Here is an 18,875-nt window from a genome sequence, read left to right as displayed (position 1 = left end):
GCGCGTGAAGTGCGTTGTAAAACAGTAGAAGAACCGTCACTAGTAGCACTAGCAAAAACACACGCTGCTACCCCATCGTTCAAAAACAAAACAGCTTCTAGCAGCCATTTATCCAGCGAGCTAAATATTTTTTTCTTTTCTTTACAGAGGAGGCTTTATCCACCACAATTTAGCCGCTAGTGTTACCTAGTTGGCACGTCTACGTTTTAATTTCTAGTTAACTAACCAGCTAGCTGTTAGCTACTTGAACTAGCTAACGCTAGTAAAGTTAGCTAACTTTAGAGTTCTAGGTAGCTACTTTATCGACCACATTTAGTTTGAATACCCAGCCAGGATGCCTGAGATAAAAGTGACACCACTGGGTAAGTATCACATTTTTATCTGCATGCACGGGCAGACATTTCTCCCAAACATGAAATAATGACTTGCGCATGCATAGGGTCGTTACAATATCTTAGAGCAGATAAATGGTGGTAACGTTACTCTCTTTGATTATAACGTAACATGAAGAACTTCCAATCTTGAAGGTCAGCTAAACGACATGTTGTGAAATTAACATGGATGAGATGTTAATTTGTGTATCTCATCCTCTTGTTTCCTCTCAGGTGCTGGACAAGATGTTGGCCGTAGCTGCATCCTTGTCTCTATTGGGGGCAAAAACATTATGCTTGACTGTGGGATGCACATGGGCTTCAATGATGACGTAAGTAGATCCACAGGGTGCTATAACAAGTATGCAATTATATGTCAGTAGATCCACTGTTCTCAATTTGACAGTCAAATACACTTTAGGTTCCTTTGGTGTTCTGTTATTGTGCCATTGTTCTTTTCAGAGAAGATTCCCAGATTTCTCTTACATAACACAACAAGGACGCCTGACAGAATTCTTGGACTGTGTAATTATCAGGTTTGTGGTCTTTATATGGCACTTAGATATATCTAGGTACTACTCTTCTCTTCAGCAAGAGAAACAACCTTATCAGGCTCAACACAAAGAGAAAGAGCTTTCTCCCGCTCAAGGGCATTCTATCTTTTGATTGATTTTATCTTTTATATTTTAACTGATTACTCACACTAACTCTCCTAGTCATTTCCACTTGGACCACTGTGGTGCTCTGCCGTACATGAGTGAGATGGTGGGCTACGATGGCCCCATCTACATGACCCACCCCACCAAGGCCATCTGCCCTATCCTGCTGGAGGACTTCAGGAAGATCACTGTGGACAAGAAGGGCGAAACCAACTTCTTCACATCCCAGATGATCAAGGACTGCATGAAGAAAGTAGTCCCTTTGAACCTCCACCAGACTGTCCAGGTATACAGTCCTGATATGTACCTTTTTAATTGATAAAGTCAGGTCTGAGAAGTACTCCAAGTGTAGCCTGGTTCCATATCTATTTGTGTGGTCTTGCCAACTCCCATGGTCATTGTTTGGTATGACAATGATCATAGCTGTTGGCAAGACAGAAAAAACAGACCTGGAACCAGGCTACTCCAAGGGTATAATGCATTACTTTCTCAATGATGGCCAAGAAACCACATTTGGAGGTAGTATTAGGGTATGGAATGATGTATTGCGTTCATTCTGTCATGGTTTCTTAGGTGGATGATGAGCTGGAGATCAAGGCTTACTATGCAGGCCACGTCCTAGGAGCTGCTATGGTGCAGATCAAAGTAGGATCTGAGTCTGTGGTCTACACTGTGAGTATTAGCCTATTAATAGAACTGGGCTTATTATTGATCAATGCATGAATCATGTGATTTCTTTGAAGTAACTTATCCTTACTTGCTTTTGCAGGGTGACTATAACATGACGCCAGACAGACATTTAGGGTAAGTGGTGATTTATTGTGTGTTTCGTGCAACATGATTTAGATCCATGCCTATGTGTTCTATAATAAACCATTTGTATTTTGTTGTCATAGGGCTGCGTGGATCGATAAGTGTCGGCCAGACATCCTCATCTCAGAGTCCACCTACGCCACCACCATCCGTGACTCCAAGAGGTGCAGGGAGAGGGACTTTCTGAAGAAAGTACACGAGACAGTGGAGAGAGGGGGGAAGGTGAGGGCCACCACACAGGTTTTTTTCTGTCCATATACATTCTGTCTCTCCAGTACTTGTGTCCTAAAGGATTAAATGTTGTGCTCTCAGGTTCTGATTCCGGTCTTTGCCTTGGGTAGAGCTCAGGAATTGTGCATTCTATTGGAAACATTCTGGTAAGGTTTCTTTTCCAAATTTGATTAGCATTAGTTTAGCTAGTGTTCTTTTTTTAAGATGATGTTCATTTTGTGTCTTGATGACTGGATAAGCAATCGGGGAATGATGTAAAAGCCTCTCCTTCCACAGGGAGCGGATGAACATGAAAGCGCCCATCTACTTCTCCACGGGGCTCACAGAGAAAGCCAATCACTACTACAAACTCTTCATCACCTGGACCAATCAGAAGATCAGAAAAACCTTTGTACAGAGAAACATGTTTGAGTTCAAACACATTAAGGCCTTTGATCGCTCCTACGCAGACAACCCTGGACCAATGGTGGAGAAACATCATCATCATATTTGCATGCTACTACTAAAACCTTGTTTACAGTTGGAACCGTTTAATGTTTAGGCATTGATATGCTTTAGATAAATACAAGTCCAATGATTTGTCCATTATAGAAGCTATTCTTCTTACCCCAGTGAATATTCTACATAGTCACTGGAGACCCGTTGTCTAAAAAGTAAAACATCTGACGCGCACCCAAAAATGTTTGTGAGGATGCTGACTAATGGAGAGTAAACTATATAAAAATCCAGAGCATACTATATTCTCCCAAAAATGTCATGGGTAAAACTTCTTTTTTTTTTTTTTTTTTTTTAAACAGGTGTATCCAGGTGAAAGCTATGATCTGTTATTGATGTCACATTTTAAATCCACTTCAAGTAGTGTAGAAGACAGGTTAAAGAAAAAAATGAGACATGGATTGTGTGTGTGCCATTCAGAGGGTGAATGGGCAACACAAAAGATTTAAGTGCCTTTGAACGGGGTATGGTAGTAGGTGTCAGGCGCACTAGTTTGAGTGTGTCAAGAACTGCAACGCCGCTGGGGTTTTCACGTTCAACAGTTTCCCGTGTGTCAAGAATGGTCCACCACCCAGAGGACATCCAGCCAACTTGACACAACTGTGGGAAGCATAGGAGTCAACATGGGCCGTCATCTCTGTGGAACACTTTCGACAGAGTTCATGTCCCTACGAAAGGCAAAAGGGGGTGCAACTCAATATTAGGAAGGTGTTACTAATGTTTTCTACACTCAGTGTAGAGTGTGCAACTTTATTTATTTTATAGTTTTTATGATTGGCATTGTTGAAATAACACTACTGAAATATGTGTGTTCTCTCAGGTGGTCTTTGCCACCCCAGGAATGCTGCATGCTGGTCAGTCTCTACAGATATTCAAGAAGTGGGCTGGCAATGAGAAGAATATGGTAAGTCCCATTTGAGATATGGAATTTACGGAGCAGTGTTTTTTTGTGAAATTGGGCGAAAATCAATTCTACTTTAAATGTTCTGTTACTCAGATCATCATGCCTGGGTATTGTGTGCAAGGCACCATCGGACACAAGATCCTGAATGGTCAAAAAAAACTGGAGATGGAGAATAGACAAACGGTAATGCAAGATAGTATTTGATTGTTTTTAATCATGATTTTACTGCATTAATAGATATCAAATGGACAAAGTGAAATTGAGAGATGTGAGCCGGGCTGTTGTCGTTTGTCTGCTGACCCTTGACCTTTGCCATCTGTGACCCCTGCAGTTGGAGGTGAAGCTGCAGGTGGAGTACATGTCGTTCAGCGCCCATGCAGACGCTAAGGGCATCATGCAGCTCATCCGCATGGCAGAGCCTCGCAACATGCTGCTGGTGCACGGAGAGGCCAAGAAGATGGAGTTCCTCAAGGACAAGATCGAGCAGGAGTTCAGTGAGTGACACCTGGATGTCCTTGTAACAATATTTACTTCAAGAATGTTAGGGCTTCAGAGAGAAGGATATATATGTACTGTACCAGTGGTTCCCTAACTTTTTATAGTCCTGTACCCCTTCAAACATTCAACCTCCAGCTGCGTACCCCTTCTAGCACCAGGGTCAGCGTACTCTCAAATGTTTTTTGCCATCATTGTAAGCCTGCCACACACACACACTATACGATACATTTATTAAACATAAGAATTTGTGTTTTTGTCACAACCCAGCTCGTGGGAAGTGACAAAGAACTATAGTACAAATAATAATATCATAATAATCAATAATTTTGCTCTTTATTTAACCATCTTAGATTTAAAACCTTATTTGTTCATTGAAAATTGTGAATAACCACAGGTTAATGAGAAGGGTGTGCTTGAAAGGATGCACATAACTCTGCAACATTGCTGCAATATTTTATTGGAGAGAGTATCTTAAATAATTTTCTACACACAGTCTGTGCCTGTATTTAGTTTATGCAAGTGAGGGTTGAGAATCAACTCTCACATAGTTCCGTGGTTTCAAAGGGCATCTGTGTCTTAACAGCGCGATTTTCCAAGGCAGGATACTCTGAACACAGCCCGATCCTGAAATCTGGCAGTGGCTTCTGATTAAAAAACATTTTCACAGAACCGCTTGTTTCGATGAGTCTCTCTTGTTCAGATATCGGTAAGTGGACTGGAGGCAGGGCATGAAAGGGATAACGAATCCAGTTGTTTGTGTCATCCATTTCTGGAAGGTACCTGCCTAATTGCGCACCAACTCACTCAGGTGCTTCACTATATCACATTTGACATTGTCCGTAAGCTTGAGTTCATTTGCACACAAAATCATACAATAATGGAAAGACCTGTGTTTTGTCCTTGTTAATGCAGACAGAGAAGAGCTCTAACTTCTTAATAATAGCCTCAATTTTGTCCCGCACATTGAATATAGTTGCGGAGATTAGATTGTTAGATTTAGATTGTTCAGGCGAGGAAAAAACATCACCCAGATGGGCCAGTCGTGTGAGAAACTCATCATCATGCAAACTGTCAGACGAGTGGAAAATGATGGTCCGTAAAAAGAACTTGAAGCTTGTCTGTCAATTTAAAAAAACGTGTCAATACTTTGCCCCTTGATAACCAGCGCACGTTGTAAAATGTATGTTGTTAAAGTGCTACATGGCCGCTTCCCATATCATTGCATAGTGCAGAAAATACACGAGAGTACAGGGGCCTTGCTTTAACAAAGTTAAACATTTTCACTGTAGTGTCCAAAACGTCTTTCAAGCTGTTAGGCATTCCCTTGGCAACAAAAGCCTCTCGGTGGGTGCTGCAGTGTCCCCAAGTGGTATCGGGAGCAACTGCTTGCACGTGCGTTACCACTCCACTATGTCCCTCTGTCATGGCTTTTGCGCCATCAGTACAGATATCAACACTTCTTGACCACCAAAGTCCATTTGATGTCACAAAGCTGTCCAGTACTTTAAAAATATTCTCTCCTGGTTTGCAGAAGAGGATGTCTTCCTTAATTGACCCCCCATAAACATAACAGACATATACCAGGAGCTGTGCCAGGCCTGCCAAGTCTGCTGTAATGCATAGAATTCACTGGCTTGTATGCAAAGCAGTAATTGTTTCAAAACATCTCCTGCCATGTAACTGATGCATTGTGAAACAATAGTATGGGGCTTGCCTGTCCAAGCCACTCGGTAGCTCACCATATAAGACGCTTCTAATCCCTTCTTATTCATGATATCTGTTGCTTTTATACATGTCTTAATTCTCGCTCCAAAAACTCTTGTGGCTTGTTTTTCAAATTGGCATGTTTTGTTTCTAAATGTCTGCACAAGAGTGATTTAAAAAAAATTTTTTTATTGAGTTGTGAGATAATACATTTCCACATATAACACCATGTGGCTGAGAAAAGGCACGACTCCCAATATAAGTGTACCCCAAATCAATGTAGTTCTCATCATATTTGCGCCTCTTCGATGGTCAAACGTCCCTGTCTATTGTTCGTTGCTTTCCTGGGTAAGGGGGCAGTAGCTCTTTGGCTGCATCAGATTCACTGTCAGTGTCCATGCTAGCTGGGCTAACAGCAAATGTAGAATTACTGATGCTAGCATTGGATGTTCTGCTTCCACGAGCACAACTTGTGTCGTCGACAGGTGCAGGTCTAGTACTGTAGTACTGCTGGTAGCACTTTTTTAAAATCCATTTTCGAGCAAACGGAATGAGCAGCAGCTACGTTTGGCTTCATTGGTGCGTAACCCTGGGGATATCGCTCTGGATAAGAGCGTCTGCTAAATGACTTAAATGTAAATGATATTATTTATTATTATAATTTAAAACCTTTTTTAAACTAGGCAAGTCAGTTATAACAAATTCTTATTTACAATGGCAGCCTAGGAACTGCCTTGTTCAGGGGTAGAACGACAGATTTTTATCTTGTCAGCCTGGGGATTCGATCTAGAAACCTTTCGGTTACTGGCACAATGCTCTAACTACTAAGCTACCTGCCGCCCCATGACATTGTGTTGTTATTTCACATGACTGGGCAATGGGCGCAGCTGTGGGTGGGCCTGGGAGGACATAGGCCCACCCACTTGGGAGCCAGGCCCAGCCAATCAGAATGAGTTATTCCCCACAAAAGAGCTTTATTACAGAGAAATATTCCTCAGCTCCATTCCCCCCTTTATGGTAGAGAAATTAACATACAATTCTCTGGCAACAGCTCTGGTAGACATTACTGCAGTCAACACTCCAATTGCACACTCCCTCAAAACTTGAAACATCTGTGGCATTGTCTTATGTGACACAAATTCACATTTTAGAGTGGCCTTTTATTGTTCCCAGCACAAGGTGCACCTGTGTAATAATCATGCTGTTAATCAGCTTCTTGATATGCCACACCTGTCAGGTGGATGAATTATCTTGGCAAAGGAGAAATGTTCGCTAACAGGGATGTAAAACTAATTTGTGCACAAAATTGGAACAACATGTCCTTTATTTCAGCTCATGAAACATGGGACAGACACTTTACATGTTGCGTTAATATTTTTGTTCAGTGTAGAATTGCATTATGTGCCAAATAGGTTTGAGGATCTTGTTAGGAGCACTGGCTAGTGTTCAGTAGGACACAGTGTAGCAAAGTGTTATGCAACAGAAAATGAAAATCTGTATTCTTATTGGACAAGTAAGTGCATGTTCAACCTCCCTCTTTAACTCCATTTGAAAAAAATTATCTCCCTACTGAACACAGCTCTGGTATTATGCCTCATTCGTCTTTCTTTGTGAATGACAGCCATCAACTGCTTCATGCCAGCCAACGGTGAGACGACCACTGTGATCACCAACCCCAGTGTCCCAGTAGACATCTCACTCAACCTGCTCAAGAGGGAGATGGCCCTTGGAGGTATTGTTCAGTACATCTTAGTCAATCTTGATCTAGCTCACTCTCCCGGTTGATGTGTCTGTTATTCACTGTTTGACTGCTATGCGCCACAGGCCCCTTACCTGACCCGAAAAAGCCTCGTACCATGCACGGGACCCTGATCATGAAGGATAATGTAAGTTCTGAATTCCACCAACTGCCATTCATACAACGTAGTGATACTCTGATTTATATATTTATGATAGAAAACTTAACTATGGCCTTGCCTAGCTAATTCAGATATGCTAGTAATTCAAGTTGTTTTTTCTCTGCCTTTGGCCTTGCCTTGTGAGTGACCTCTTGTTGCCCCGTGTTCCGCTCTCTCTTTCTCCCTCTCTCTCTCCCCCGTGTTCTACCCTTTCCCCTCCTGTGTTTCCCCTGGGTGTAGAGTCTTCGTCTGGTCTCTCCAGAACAGGCTCTCAAGGAGTTGGGCCTCAACGAGCACCAGCTCCGCTTCACCTGCCGAGTACAGCTCCAGGACCCACACAGTGACCCCGACACTCTCAGCAGAATCTACACACACCTCAAGAGGTACCGTAAGACAGAGTTTACCATTTTTATTGTGTTTTCAAGTTCTTATTTGGTTAAAGCTTGGCTGTAAAAAGCACATAGTTTGTTTGATCTTCCCAAAAAATGTATAATTTGTATTCACAGTACTCAGGTCTGATCCACTAACACACCTTCATATAATAATATGAATTACTATTTCTTCTCTGTCTCTGTTCTAGTGTGTTGAAAGGTTATACCATCCAGCACCTCCCAGATGGGACCGTCATGGTGGAGTCCATTGTGATCAAGGTGTCCTCCTCAGCTGAAGAGCCCAACACCAAGGTGCTGCTGCTCTCCTGGAGCTACCAGGTAAGGAGGGCGGCTGTTGAAAATGAATGTGAGCTATTGTGACGGACCACAGTGTCTGCTTAGCAGTATAGTTTCCTCCCTATCTGGGTACACTGTCCGTACAACGGATCGAAATAGGGTCCTCTGCCTCACAAACGCACGTGTCTACACATTCGACAACATACTAGCCATTTACGCCACTGAAAAGCTAACAATTCAGTGATGAGGGGGGGGGCATTTCAAACTGTGGAGTGAGCTTACGGTCCAATCTGAACGACAGTATGTAACACTGTACACACTAAGGTGTAGGCCACAACCTTGGAGGGCCTGTGGGTGGGTTTTTATACTGTATGGCACAAGTCACTGTCACTATGTCTTGTGACGCACTTCTAGTTAACCAAAACCAATCCAAATCCTTTTATCCTATGTTTATTTCAACACAAATTATGTGTTATTTGTAGGATGAAGATCTGGGGAGCTTTCTGTCTACTCTGCTGAAGAAAGGACTTCCATCAGGGCTGTCTTCAATGTGACGTAGTTCAGATCGGTGGCAGGGGGCAGAGTGTTGGGCCAGTAATCGAAAGGTCGCTGGTTTGAATCTTTGAGCCGAGTAGGTGAAACATTTTTCTGTGCCCTAATTGCTCCTGTAAATCGCTCTGGATAAGAGTGTCTGCTAAATGACTAAAATGTAAATGATCCCAATGTGTAGCTTACTGTAAAGGTTAGTTTCAATGTTGTACAAAGCTGATTTGAATAAATCTTTTTATAAGAATAAAGTGTTACTGAACTTTATTTATATTGATATAATCCAAGTCACTAATTGTTAATACGCAACAATCAAGTAATTGCATTGTCATTTTGTGAGCTCTTAAAGGTCCAGTGCAGCAGTTTTTATCTCGATATCAAATCATTTCTGGGTAATAATAAAGTACCTCCCTGTGAATGTTTTAAATTAAAATGGTAAAAAAATAAACAAAAATAGCTTATTAGCAAAGAGCAATTTCTCAATCAAGCAAGTTTGGGGTCACTCAGAAATGTCCTTGTTTTTTAAAGAAAAGCAAATTTTTTGTCCATTAAAATAACATCAAATTGATCAGAAATACAGTGTAGACATTGTTAATGTTGTAAATGACTATTGTAGCGGGGGAAACGGCAGATTTAAAAAATAAACGGAATATCTACATAGGTGACCAGAGGGCCTATTAGCAATCATTACTGATGTGTTCCAATGGTACGTTGTGTTAGCTACAAGTGTTAGCTACAAGGCTAATTGATCATTAGAAAACCATTTTGCAATTATGTTAGCACAGCTGAAAACTGTTGTTCTGATTAAAGAAGCAAGTCCTCAGCTGGCAGTTTCATTAAATTGTACCTGCGAAACACGTCTCAATGTCAACAATGAAGAGGCAACTGGGATGCTGGCCTTCTAGGCGGAGTTGAAAAGAAAAAGCCATATCTCAGACTGGCCAATGAAAAGAAAAGATTAAGATGGGCAAAATAACAGATACTGGACAGAGGAACTCTCCCTAAAAGGCCAGCATCCTGTGTTGCCTCTTTACTGTTGACGTTGAGACTGGTGTTTTGCGGGTACTATTTAATGCACCTGCCAGTTGAGGACTTGTGAGGCATCTGTTTCTCAAACTAGACACTGTGACGGGATTAGTACACAGCGTTGTATGAGATCTTCAGTTTCTTGGTAATTTCCCGCATGGAATAGCCTTCATTTCTCAGAACAAAAATAGATTAACGAGTTTCAGAAGAAAGTTATTTTGTTTCTGGCCATTTTTATTCTGTAATCGAACCCACAAATGCTGATGCTCCAGATACTCAACTAGTCTCTAAAGAAGGCCAGTTTTATTGCTTCTTTAATCAGAACAACAGCTGTGCTAACATAATTGCAAAATGGTTTTCTAATGATCAATTAGCCTTTTAAAATGATAAACTTGGATTAGCTAAGACAACATGCCATTGGAACACATGAGTGATGGTTGCTGATAGTTTCCAGCTACAATAGTCATTTACAACATTAACAATGTCTACACTTTATTTCTGATCAATTTGATATTTTAATATACAAATGTGATTTTCTTTCAAAAACAAGAACATTTCTTAGTGACCCCAAACTTTTGAACTGTGTGTCAGTTAAATATCACACAGAGTACCCGTCAAATTTACACACCTACTCATTCCAGGGTTTTTCTTTATTCTTTACTATTTTCTACATTGTAGAATAATAGTGAAGACATCAAAACTATGAAATAACACATATGGAATCATGTAGTAAACAACAAAGTGCTAAACAAATTCTTCAAAGTAGCCACCTACCCAGGTTTGCCTTTTTAAGTTAATTTGTGGAATTTCTTTCCTTAATGCATTTGAGCCAATGAGTTGTGTTGTGACAAGGTAGGACTATCTTCTGTATACCCACCTATTTGGTAAAAGACCAAGTCCATATTATGGCAAGAACAGCTCAAATAAACAAAGAGAAACGACAGTCCATCATTACTTTAAGACATTAAGGAAGGTCAATCCGGAAAATTACAAGAACTTTGAACGTTTTTTAGTGTAGTCGCCATAACCATTAAGCATTTATTTAGAATTCAAGGCACACTTAACAAGCATGGCGACCACAGCATTCTGCAGCGATATCCCATCTGGTTTGCGCATGGTGGGACTATAATTTATTTTTCAACCGGACAACGACACAACACACCTCCAGGCTGTGTAAGGGCTATTTGACCAAGAAGCAGAGTGATGGAGTGCTGCATCAGATGACCTGGCCTCCACGATCACCTGACCTCAACCCAATTGAGATGGTTTGGGATGAGTTGGACTGTAGAGTGAAGGAAAAGCAGCCAACAAGTGCTCAGCATATGTGGGAACCCCTTCAAGACTGTTGGAAATGCATTCCTCATGAAGCTGGTTGAGAGAAGGCCAAGACTGCAAAGCTGTCATCAAGGTAGCTACTTTGAAGAATCTCAAATATATTTTTATTTATTTAACACCTTTTTGGTTACTACATAATTCCATATGTGTTATATCATAGTTTTGATGTCTTCACTATTGTTCTACGATGTAGAAAATATAAAAAATAAAGAAAAACCCTTGAATGAGTGTGTCTAAGCTTTTGACTGGTACTGTACATGAATGAAAATCACAGTTTTTAAGTGCACTTGTTCTTTTAAAGCGATGAACATAAGGGAAGATGTAAATGCTATATTTACATGGCATACATGTAAAGGTATACAAAATAATTGGTGGTTGACAGTACACTGTAAGGAAAACAGTGCTTCACCACGAGCCTTCAGAGTTTGAGCGGAACATAAAATGCATATCATTTCATTAGTAGTCAGAGCAAGCAAAAGCATCACGGTCTCACAGCGATGGTGTAGACTCCCATGGTCCTCCTATCCCATAGCCATCTGAACCTGGCCTTGGAGGGACTCCACTTACAGTGACTGGTGGTGAAGTAGTAGAGCAGGGGGTCCAGACAGCTGTTGAGGCTGACGAGGGCCATTGTCACTCGCCGGGCATTGTAGATGGCGTTTGCATAGGGACAGTGCTGGATGACCCCTAGACGGCGGAGCAGATGCAGGAAGTGAACCACGTGGTAGGGCAAGAAGCAGAGTAGGGTGATAACTAGGATTGTGTAGATGACCCTCAGGGCTCCGCGGGCTGTATTGGTCCGGATGAGAGCGATGCGCCGCGCCACCAGAGGGTAACACACCAGGATGACCACAGAGGGCAGTAGCGAGCCGACGACGAGACTGAATATGCTGTATGGCACCAGACGCCTGTCCCACTCTTTCTGGGAGAAGTTTTCAAAGCAGCTACGGTGCTGGCTGTCCAGAGGTCCCACTAGGATGAATGCCAGAACAGCTGCCCCCGCCACCACCCACACTGCTGCACTCACCAGTACAGTGCAACGTGAGTTCCGGAGCCTCAGATAAGTGTGAGGATAGGCGACGGCCACATATCGATCCACACAGATACAGGTCATGAAGGCGATGCTGATGTAGATGTTGGCGAAGAACAGTGTTCCTGTGATGCTGCAGGCCACATCTCCGAATACCCAGTCATTGCTGTTGCGGTGGTAGTGGATCTTGAAGGGCAGGGTGCAAAGGAAGGTGGTGTCAGCGAGGGCCAGGTTAATGACAAACACGTTAGAGGAGGTGCGGGGAGTTATCTTGAAGATGAACACATAGAGGGCTCCCACGTTGCCTGGCAGGCCCAGTGCCATCACCAGACTGTAGACGGCTGGGAAGAAGTAGAACTGGTAGTCTCTGGGGGTACTACAGTTGTCAATTCCATCTCCAACAGATGTATTCATTGTTTCAGGTCTGGTTTGGTTATCAAAAGGAGCTTGTATGTGACAGAACCAGTGGGAAAGTATATTTCTGCTTTCCCTAGCTAATGATGCAACCTGTGGGGGAAGTGTTCAGTCAGATTATTAAGCTGTTCTGTAAAAGTTGCGATATCACTGTTGCTGTTTTACAGGCAATGTTTATCACATCCTATCATCTGCTTGCTTGACACGTGCAATAACTTGCCAATATAGTCAGAATTGTTGAAGCTTCCATTGTAAGAAAAAAAAGTTGCTGTTTGAATTATCTAAATTCACTTATGGTAATTTAATTTAAATGATCAAGATGTTTTTCCGCTTATGAACCTCATGACTGTTCTGTGACTAGGCTACAATTCTTTAACTATGACCAAATAATGTAAAGTGTGTTGGTAAAAGATGGTATGTTTAAAGAAAAAGTACTTACAAAGTTTGTGAAGAACTCTTCAAAAAAGTCAAACTACTACAGTAGGCTACTTCACGTGAACACTAATCAAACACATTGTCTGTTTTCCCCCCTTCACCTTCATATATGAGCTGATGTCACAGGGGTTGGAAAATCTTTGTTAGCTCTGGGGGCGCTGCTTGGTGCCGAATGAAGGCACACAGGAAACTGTCAGTATATGCATTTTGCTCTTCAGTGTGGTTTGTATCAGACACCCACCATCCTGTCAAGGAAAGTGTTGCTCTGTTATTTTAAGTTGAAGGTGTTAGAAGAGACATCGTTTATAACAGTATATTGCTAGCTATCAACACATAGAAGCAAGCCTTTGTCACAAAGTCAGTTTAAGACTGACAATCTGAGTTTGTTTTTCCTTGACATAATATTAAATCATCTTCTTGGAGAAATGTTTTAACTTGCATGCTACTAATGATAGTTTATTGGTTCCTTGATACGTTACTGTACTTCACTAGAGGTTGTGTCCTCACTAAATTATGCTAAGCTTGCCAAATAGATTTTTAGGTTTATTTCAACATCTTGGTACATATGTAGAAACATACATAAAGTGTGATGTCACACTATAAAACAGGTGAGAAATGATCAGCCTATAAAACAGGTGAGAAATGATCAGCCTAACTAGATGGACAGTGCACCATTAAGTCATGAACAACAAACTGGCATACAACTAAAGCCTTATTTATGTATTAAGTGATAAAGAGTGTCCGTTTGAGAGCTCTTGCCAAGAAAGGTGACTTGTAGAGTGGCTTTTCAATAAAAATAGTGTCTTGGCTTTAACTCAGTGTAGTGTGTTTGTTATGATGCTATTCTGGGTGTCTTGACTCTTCTTTAACGCTGGGGGGCGCTTAACACAAACCAAATGTCCCTTACTGCTGGTCATATCATTGCCTGCAGCATAGCAACAAGCCATATCCACAGATTGTAAAGCGAAATTCTAAAGCATGATTATTGAGCACGGATTTTGATCCCAAATGTATTTGCTGTTAGGGGCTTTATGGGTGCTAATGTGTTTTAGTTTTTGTATTGTCTAGGTTTTTTTGTATATCTAGCTGTTTATGTCTATCGTTGCCTAGATTGGTTCTCAATCAGAGGCAGCTGTTTATCGTTGTCTCTGATTGGGGACCATATTTAGGTAGCCACAGTCCTTGGGTATTTCGTGGGTTGTCATTCTATGTTTAGTTGACTGTTCTGCACTAGCCATATTAGCGTCACTGTTAGTTTTGTTCAGTGTTCATTCTTTAATTAAAGATTATGTACGCTTTCCACGCTGCGCCTTGGTCTCCTCATTATGACGACTGTGACAGATTGACTCTAAAGCAGGTGCCAAAAATAAACACCTAATCAAATGGGGGTTGTCTGAACTACATTTACTAACCATTTCCTTCCCTTGTTGATCTGTAAACGTGTCTCTTTCCCATTACAAATACCTATGTATCTGACATTTGGGGAGGCTACTTGGGTTATCTGTCCTTCAGTCAGAAAGAGGATAGAGGAATGTGTTCTACTGGAGCAGGTGTTATGGAGTTTGTTAGTCTTTCAAAAAAGTAGCATCCCTGCATGCTGCACCCCCATGTGTCTGTCTTACATAAGCGTCCTCCATCGCTTCATGGCCCAAAATTAGACTTGCTCAAATCAAGGCCTCTCTCTCATCCTTTGCTCTGTTTCTTCCTCTGAGATCAAAGCCTTTCCTGTCCTTCCACATTCAGAGCTTTTTGAAAGCTGTTGAGTCAGCAGACTGATTTGAACACTTGGGGTGAGATATTAGAAGGAAAATTCTTGCATGATGAGACCATGCAGAGAAAGAGAGAGAGAAATCCCTGCACCTCTGGACATACTGTACATAGATCCAAAGGCACAAAGCAGTGTTGTAAAGTACTTAAGTAATAATACTTTAAAGTACTACTTAATTCGTTTTTGGGGGGTATCTGTACTTTATATTTTGACAACTTTTACTCCACTACATTCCTAAAGAAGATAATGTCATTTTTACTTTATATTTCCCTGACACCCAAAAGTACTTGTTAAATTTGGAATGTTTAGCAGGACAGGAAAATGGTCCAATTCATGTACTTATCAAGAGAACATCCTTGGTCATCCCCACTGCCTCTGATCTGGCGGACTCACTAAACACAAATACTTAATGTCTGAGTGCTGGTGTGCCCCTGGCTAACCGAAAAAATACAAATAACGTGCCGTCTGGTTTGCTTAATATAAGACATTTGAAATTATGTATACCTTTACTTTTGATACTTAAGAATATTTGAGCAATTATATTTGCTTTTGATACTTAAAGAGCAACTGCCTTTAAAAAGCAACAACAAATCGATTTGACGATGTACATTCGCCCACTAACATGGGGTGAACAGCTGTGGTGATTGCTCTCAATCCAATAGTATAGACAGTAAGACAGACCTGCCCAGCATCCCGACTTTGTTACATGTTACATACGTCGCATATTTTTTTACTTGAGAAATACTGCACCAAACACATTAATTATATGTAAAATTGCGAAACTAAAACATCATCGGCAAAAATGTCAAAATTAATGACAGATTTCTTGAGTAATCTTAGATTAATTTTGGGGATTTTGAGAAAGTGAACAAAACTTTTCAGTCTAGTGTCTCATGGGGGACAAACATCATTAACCAAACGCAGAATGGATCAGGAAACACACCTCCAAGTCTGAAATCTCGTATTTCTAATGACCAACAGAAAAATACACGTGCCAATCGGCGTGTTCCGTGGCTCTTTAAGTATATTTAAAACCAAATATTTTTAGACTTTCACTTAAGCAATATTTTACTGGGTGACTCACTTGAGTCATTTTCTATTAAGATATCTTTACTTTTATTCAAGTATGAAAATTGGTTACTTTTTCCACCACTGACAAAAAAGATCATAGTGAGCTGACATTTTATGTACATCATCAGTTCATTAGGTCCTTTTATTCAGACAACGGTAAGATAAAAGTGGTACTAACATGAAATCTTGGCCTCCGAGTGTAGTGGATAGACAAATAAGACTGTCTATACATAGGTTGACTTCCACTATACTGTACTGCACTACTCAAGACCCGTCCACTACTCAAGACCCGCTTCTGTTGTCAGTGACTGCGTGGCACCAACCACAGAGAGTGCAGATGTAAAATGTATGCCTCTGAATTGTGAGAGGAATGGTAACTGTCGGCTCAATTTTTTAAAACATTTTTGATGACCCTCTCATGGCAGACACAAGCACTGCTGCAGTGTGGAATTATCGTGAGATGTGGGTGTCTGGGAAGGAGACCTAGTTTGGCTCTCTCCTTTCTACTATCCTAGTACAATGCCTACATAAAGTATCACACCCCTTGACTTCTTCCACATTTTGTTGTGTTAGTTGGAATTTAAAATGGATTAAATGTAGATTGTGTGTCACTGATCTACACACAATACCCCATAACATCAAAGTGGAATTATGTCTTTAGAAATGTTTACAAATGAAAAGCTGAAATGTATTCAACCCCTTTGCTATGGCAACCTTAAATAACTTCAGGAGTAAAAATGTGCTTATCAAGTCAGATAATAAGTTGCATGGACTCTGAGAGAAACAATGGTGTTTAACATTATTTTTAAATGACTACCCATCTCTGTACACCACACATACAATTATGTGTGGGGTAGTCATTTAAAAATCATGTTAAACACCAGTGAATTTCAAGCACAGATTCAATGGCAAAGACCAGGGAGGTTTTCCAATGCCTCTCAAAGAATATCATCTATTGATGACCCACCCGCCCGACTAGCATCACTACTCTGGACGGTTCTGACTGGACGGTTCTGAATATGTGGACAACTACAAATACCTAGGTGTCTGGTTAGACTATAAACTCTCCTTCCAAACTCACATTAAGCATCTCCAATCCAAAATGAAATCTAGAATTGGCTTCCTATTTCGCAACAAAGCATCCTTCACTCATGCTGCCAAGCATACCCTCAAAAAACTGACTATCCTACCGATCCTTGACTTTGCAGATGTAATTGACAAAATAGCCTCCAACACACTACTCAGCAAACTGGATGTAGTCTATCACAGTGCCATCCGTTTTGTTACCAAAGCCCCATATACTACCCACCATTGCGACCTGTATGCTCTTGTTGGTTGGCCCTCGCTACATGTTTGTCGCCAAACCCACTGGCTCCAGGTCATCTATAAGTCTTTGATAGGTAAAGCCCCGCCTTATCTCAGCTCACTGGTCACCATAGCAACACCCACCCGTAGCACACGCTCCAGCAGGTATATTTCACTGGCCATCCCCAAAGGCAACACTTACTTTGGCCGCCTTTCCTTCCAGTTCTCTGCTGCCAATGACTGGAACGAATTGCAAAAATTGCTGAAGCTGGAGACTTATATCTCCCTCTCTAACTTTAAGCATCAGCTGTCAGAGCAGCTTACCGATCACTGTATCTGTACACAGCCAATCTGTAAATAGCACACCCAACTACCTCATCCCCATATTGTTATTTATCTTCTTGCTCTTTTGCACCCCAGTATCTCTACTTGCACATCATCATCTGCACATCTGCCACTCCAGTGTTAATTCTAAATTGTAATTATTTCGCCTCTATGGCGTATTTATTGCCTTACTTTCCTAATCTTCTACGTTTGCACACACTGTACATAGATTTTTCGATAGTGTTATTGACTGTACGTTTGTTTATGTGTAACTCTGTGTTGTTGTTTTTGTCGCACTGCTTTGCTTTATCTTGGCCAGGTCGCAGTTGTAAATGAGAACTTGTTCTCAACTGGCCTACCTGGTTAAATAAAGGTGAATATATATATATAAAAAATTCCCCATGATGTCAGCTTTTTAACTAACAGTCGTTATCTCCTACAGAGGGAAAGAGAATGTGAAAAATGAAGAAGCACCAAGATATTGAAGGTCTGGGTTCATTTTCCTCTCGCAGTTCATTGGTGCTGTGTAAACAGCCTCTACCTTTCATAAAGGACTAATGACAGTCACTCTTTCAGTTTCCAACTGTGCCCTTGGAACTGTCCACCAACTGTCAAAACTGCTGCGTTCCTCTGTAGTATCAAGTGTGCAGTAGTGTGAAGGATCAAGACACCATTGCATGCCAGGTGTTTGAATTTACTCTACTACTTGCATAACAGAGAGATTCTCTCCAAAGATGATGAGCAGGATATCCCGTTGGTTCATCATCAGCACCAGTTTAGTTTCACATTACCTCAGACAACCAACAGAATCAAGCTCGGTGAATTCTGTCTACAACTTAATGAAGTCACTGAGGATGCTACAGATAATTAACTGACCTGTTCTAGTGGGAGGAGCTTCCTTTGTGATAGTTCATTATTTATCATCATAGCCCAATACATTTATTGTAAAATTATGATTACTGAAAGTATTTAACATGAGGATTAAGCATCCAAGTACATTTGAGAAATCACCTGAGTGAGCATGTTATCAATCATGCAAATTGTATTGATTAACATCATTACCTTATTTATATTTACTACATTTGTCTAAGACGTGTCATGCCCTCTTGCTCTCTCTATAGGTCAAGCTAGCATGATGCTGTATTCTTTATCCATGAAGTATGGAACCTGCCAGTGGCACTTAGACAGCATGCTAACAGCAGCTATGATTTATTCAGTGGTCCTGTTAACGTTGATTACCAAGTCTCGTAAATCTTTCAGCCCAACTGCTCCCGCCGTTTCTTCTCTCTGCAGTTTGTGTGTGACATGCCGACTCTGCATTGGCTACAGTAAGCAAGCCAACAGAGCCTGAAGTCTAGGCGAACACGTACAGTCAGGGAC

General features: G+C 41.2%; 2 protein-coding genes across 3 annotated transcripts; one reads left to right on the top strand and one right to left on the bottom strand.

The window, feature by feature from the left end:
* The first annotated feature begins 8 nt into the window (after window positions 1–8).
* ints11 (integrator complex subunit 11) lies at window positions 9–9,038 on the top strand. 2 transcript variants are annotated; one of them, XM_035740144.2, is made up of 17 exons: window positions 9–362; window positions 606–703; window positions 834–907; window positions 1,088–1,316; window positions 1,604–1,702; window positions 1,800–1,834; window positions 1,927–2,065; window positions 2,156–2,220; window positions 2,351–2,540; window positions 3,390–3,473; window positions 3,567–3,656; window positions 3,805–3,967; window positions 7,297–7,407; window positions 7,500–7,561; window positions 7,814–7,956; window positions 8,154–8,283; window positions 8,724–9,038. In XM_035740144.2, exons 1-17 carry the CDS (start codon window positions 335–337, stop codon window positions 8,793–8,795), a joined length of 1,812 nt encoding a protein of 603 aa, XP_035596037.1. In that variant the 5' UTR covers window positions 9–334; the 3' UTR covers window positions 8,796–9,038. The 2 variants fall into 2 exon arrangements, with proteins under 2 accessions (XP_035596037.1, XP_035596038.1); XM_035740145.2 differs by having other exon boundaries at window positions 10–362; window positions 839–907.
* Window positions 9,039–9,190: 152 nt separating this feature from the next.
* On the bottom strand, window positions 9,191–13,435 carry LOC118360385 (lysophosphatidic acid receptor 6-like). Its single transcript, XM_035739649.2, has 2 exons — window positions 13,032–13,435; window positions 9,191–12,685 (listed from the first exon to the last, which is right to left on the bottom strand). Exon 2 carries the CDS (start codon window positions 12,590–12,592, stop codon window positions 11,630–11,632), a length of 963 nt encoding a protein of 320 aa, XP_035595542.1. The 5' UTR covers window positions 12,593–12,685; window positions 13,032–13,435; the 3' UTR covers window positions 9,191–11,629.
* Between the last annotated feature and the right edge of the window lie 5,440 nt (window positions 13,436–18,875).

Source organism: Oncorhynchus keta, chromosome 28, assembly GCF_023373465.1.
Source record: "Oncorhynchus keta strain PuntledgeMale-10-30-2019 chromosome 28, Oket_V2, whole genome shotgun sequence".
In the NCBI taxonomy this organism is placed as follows: domain Eukaryota; kingdom Metazoa; phylum Chordata; class Actinopteri; order Salmoniformes; family Salmonidae; genus Oncorhynchus; species Oncorhynchus keta.
This window is presented reverse-complemented; position numbering and strand designations above follow the sequence as displayed.